Here is a 4,012-nt window from a genome sequence, read left to right as displayed (position 1 = left end):
GGCTTCCCGATTCCAGGATTAGTGGTACATTTGCATTTCACTGCTGCTAATTGCTTGCAGTGAAATATATCACATATTCAGGATTGGAATAATTCTCACCTGCATTTAATTCATGCAGCACAGCCCATTTTCTCTCTTGCCCCAAGGCTGTGTCTTGTGCAGGACTGCCTGCCTCGAGTCGTGTGTGGGAGGGATGTAGCTGCAAGAGGGCTGACATACTTGGGTAGGGGCAGAGAGGGAGCAAGCAAGGAGCAAAAGGCAAGAGGTAGATGAGGACATGAGACTGACATACTCTGGGAAGGAGGGGACAGGACAGGATGGACAAGTGGCCCCTTGCACACCAGAGTGCGTTTCTGTTGTGTCCAAACTTGATCCCTGTTTCGGTCCTGGGAGCAGGCTGTGTTTGGGAGAGAGCCTACAGAAGGGCTGTTGCCAAGGTTGTGGGGATGACACTGTGGTTCTGGCAAGGCTGGAGTGGCTGCCCTGCCAGCAGGGAGCAGCGCTGGGCTGCTGACTGGGCAGCCTCAGAGTAAGTCTTCACAGATGCTGGACCGGGCAAAAGGGCTATGTTGAACATTGTGCTGTGCCCTCTGCATGGATGGGCATGGATGAGTGGATGTGTGCCATGTTGTCCTGTGCCAGAGGCACAGCCAGAATTTTCCTCTTTTTCTCTCTCCACAGATTTACCAGGGCCCAGAGAGTAACACAGAGGTTTGTATGTTTCATCCTGGCGTTCCTGTCTTCCACGAGGGGTAAGAAACTGGCAAAGCAAACTGACCCTGCTGAGGGCTGAAAGTGTTGCATTGCAAGGTTGTGTGGCCTCAGCAGCATGACCAGGGCAGTTGTGGGTCACGCCCTGCAAGGTGACGGGTGGGCAGGAGGAGCTGTTGTTTAGGAGCCCCTCTCCCCACTCCCAACCCTGCTGTGGTTCCCTCTTCTGCTCTTGTGTGCACTCCCCCACTCAGGTCACCCTGCCCTCCCCAGGATGAAGTACTGGAGCTGCTGTGGAATCAAAACAACAGACTTCAGTGCCTTCATGGAGCAGCCAGGCTGCAGCAGAGGGTGGCACTGCTGGACTGGGAAGACGGTAAGGAGGCTCTCAGCAGAGGTGACTCAAGTGAGCAAAGTGCCATTACTGGCACTTGAGGAGTGCTCCTTCCCTTGCTCTGCATTCACACAAGTTTCTGCATCTAATTATCTTAATATTCATAATTGCTGGCAGATGACTGTGCAGGGTTTGAATGCCTAATCTTCACCCATCTGCCCTTTAAAATGCTGCTTCTGTATTCACAAGATATGTCAGCTCTCACACCCAACAGGCAGGTGTGCAATAGGAAGCAGAACAAGGCAGGACCTGGCTCTGGGTACAGCATACCCAGCACTGCAGGCTGCTGTGTAGAGCAGGCAGCCGAGCACAGGAAAAGTCCCCCAAAAAATCCAAAAGTTTTACAGATGACTGCAGAAACCTGAATTGGTTTTAATGAAGCTTTCCCTCTGCAACTGCTTCTCAGGAGGGATCTCACTGGCATACCTACGTGGTATTGTGCTAGGTCCGTGGGGAGAAGATCCCAATTTCCAGTATTGTGTGTAAGTTTCCCCAGGAAAGTTCTTGAATGGAACCCTGGTTGCACCAAAGCAGCCGAAGATAATGCTGAGAGTGCCTCTGAGCCAGCACTGCTCCTAGCAACCCTCTCTGAGCCCAATCTGTTCTTTGTCCTGGAGCAGAAAATCTATTGTGAATGTAAAGGATGCTGCAGTGAAGGAACTGTGATGTTGTGTTGCAGATGTTTTATGCTAACTGTCACCCAGGTCTGGGGCCAGCATTCCTCCTGGAGCATTTCTTTGGCTGGCAATGTAGAGGGCTGTAGGGGGTTTGTCTCCTGGTGATGCTCAGAAATGAGCTTTGTGGGGACGAAGCTACCTGTGGCACTGACAAGGTGGAGGAAGGTGAAATGTGGTCAGCTGAGGCTCTTCTGACTCCCAAATTTAGCATGATGGCATGATCCATGTCCAGCAACAGCTTCTGCATTGCCCTCCAGACTGAGTTTTCTGACTGTGCACGGCATTTATGAGCTTGGGCACAGCAGAGTGACTCTGGAACGAGGAGATGTCTCTAGTCTTAACACGCCCTGGAGCTACCCCAAGCAGAGCACAGATGTCCCATGTTGCATGGGACATTTCACATGAACCATCTTCCCTCAAAAGCCTGCACGAAAGGCGGGGTTTGGTTTTGCTTGATGCCAACCAGAAGGAGATGTGCAAAGGAGCATCCTCTGGCTCAATCATCCCTTCTGTCTGGGGTGTGCCTGAGATCCAGCTGTGCTGTGCTGTGTTCCTCTCCCTGGCAGGACAAGGCGGCAGTGTCATGTCGGCAGGACTGGCACCAAACCAGCACCCAGGTGGTGGTGACAGTCTATGCCAAGAACCCTCTGCCCACTCTCAGCAGCGTGAAAGCAAACCGCACTATGGTGAGTGGGGCCAGCAGACCTGGAATGGGGATGTGCACTTCTATGGCTCCCTCTGATTTTGGTGAGCCAACAGCCAGGACCCAGCTGGGTACCAGGTGCTGTTTGGTCTGTTGCTACAGGCAGGGTTGGCACTGCTGAACTGCTGTACCAAGCTGAGACCCTGCTGCTGCAGCAGCATCTGCCTGGCAACTCTGGCTTTCAGCTTCAGTGGGTGGCTTTGCTGGCCTTGAATCACCTCTTGAGACAGAGGTGAACCCAGCATGCTCTGAAGGGGGTGGAATGTTGCCAGGTGCTGAGGGGATCACCAGAACATTACACCAGAGCCAGGATGTGGGATGTGTTATGGTGCTGGAAGGCAGCTGCACTGGCTGGGGAAAGAGCTCTGGCAATGCGGTTCTACCCACTCAGATAATCTTCTGTTGATCTTTCAGCTAGAGGCTCATGTCATCTTTGAAGGGAATAAGATTTTCCAGGCAGAACTGGAGCTCTGGGGGGTAAGATCCTGTTTACTTTGATTTCCCTATTCCAGCAGTCTGCACGGGGCTGGGCTGCCATGCTGCAAGGCAGCCTGTGCTCTTGGTCCTGGGCTGAGTTGCCCAGGTACCAGCATTTATAGCCACCTCTGCTAGGAAATGCCTTAGGGATTGTGAGGAGGCTGTGGCAGCTGCAGTGATCAGTCCTGGACTAAGATCAGAGCTGGAGGTCACTGCCAGCTCTGTAGGTATTCCAGGTTTGGTCCCAAGCTGTTCAAATGTTCTTTGGCCCAGCAGGTCCCTGTCTCCCACTGCAATCCTGCTGTGAGTTGCAGGCAGGCAGCAGTGTGAGGGGAGAGACTGATTTTTCAGCTGCTTGCTAGCTGGGGACAAGCAGTGAGACTCAGGAATTTGCATGTGCATTTCTTGTCTGCATTTCTGGTGTGTGCTGCCTGTGCCTGCAGGAGCAGAGTGTGCTGACAGGTGTGGGTATGGCTGTGTCTCAGCACAGCTCACTGCTGGGGAGAGGCTCTGCCGCAGCTGTGCGTGTGGCTGCAGAGAGCTGAGCTCTCCTGAGCTCTGTACCAGCACTGTGGTGCTGCTCAGACATCACAACGGGAAGCTCAGCTGCAGCCCGTTTCTCCCTGCACACAAAGAGATTTCTTCTCTCTTTTCCTCTGTCAGGGCTCTTGCCAGTATGGAGAAGGATGAGCGTGTGCTGCCTGTCCTCCCCTGCCCAGCTCATTGCACCTTTCCCTCCCTCTAGATCATCGAAATAGAGAAGAGCTTTGTGAACATGGTCCCAGCCAAGGTGGAGATCACACTTTGCAAAGCAAGCCCTGGCTCCTGGGCCAGGCTGGAGCTTCTCTCTTTTCCTCTGTCAGGGCTCTTGCCAGTATGGAGAAGGATGAGCGTGTGCTGCCTGTCCTCCCCTGCCCAGCTCATTGCACCTTTCCCTCCCTCTAGATCATCGAAATAGAGAAGAGCTTTGTGAACATGGTCCCAGCCAAGGTGGAGATCACACTTTGCAAAGCAAGCCCTGGCTCCTGGGCCAGGCTGGAGCTAAAGGAG

General features: G+C 53.3%; 1 protein-coding gene across 1 annotated transcript in view; it reads left to right on the top strand.

Annotated features, from left to right (window-relative positions):
* The window catches only part of LOC103799126 (cysteine and histidine-rich domain-containing protein 1-like), a gene marked incomplete at its 3' end in the record, with an annotated part of 6,363 nt that overhangs the window by 1,904 nt on the left and 447 nt on the right, over positions 1-4,012 (top strand). The window contains exons 7-11 of the mRNA XM_009071425.1: positions 682-752; positions 985-1,087; positions 2,349-2,468; positions 2,900-2,962; positions 3,708-3,836. Of these exons, the coding sequence (XP_009069673.1) occupies positions 682-752; positions 985-1,087; positions 2,349-2,468; positions 2,900-2,962; positions 3,708-3,836 (486 nt within the window). The remainder of the gene's footprint in view (positions 1-681; positions 753-984; positions 1,088-2,348; positions 2,469-2,899; positions 2,963-3,707; positions 3,837-4,012) is intronic.

The sequence above is a fragment of the Acanthisitta chloris genome, unplaced genomic scaffold, assembly GCF_000695815.1.
Source record: "Acanthisitta chloris isolate BGI_N310 unplaced genomic scaffold, ASM69581v1 scaffold22503, whole genome shotgun sequence".
NCBI classification, from domain to species: Eukaryota; Metazoa; Chordata; class Aves; order Passeriformes; family Acanthisittidae; genus Acanthisitta; species Acanthisitta chloris.
This window is presented reverse-complemented; position numbering and strand designations above follow the sequence as displayed.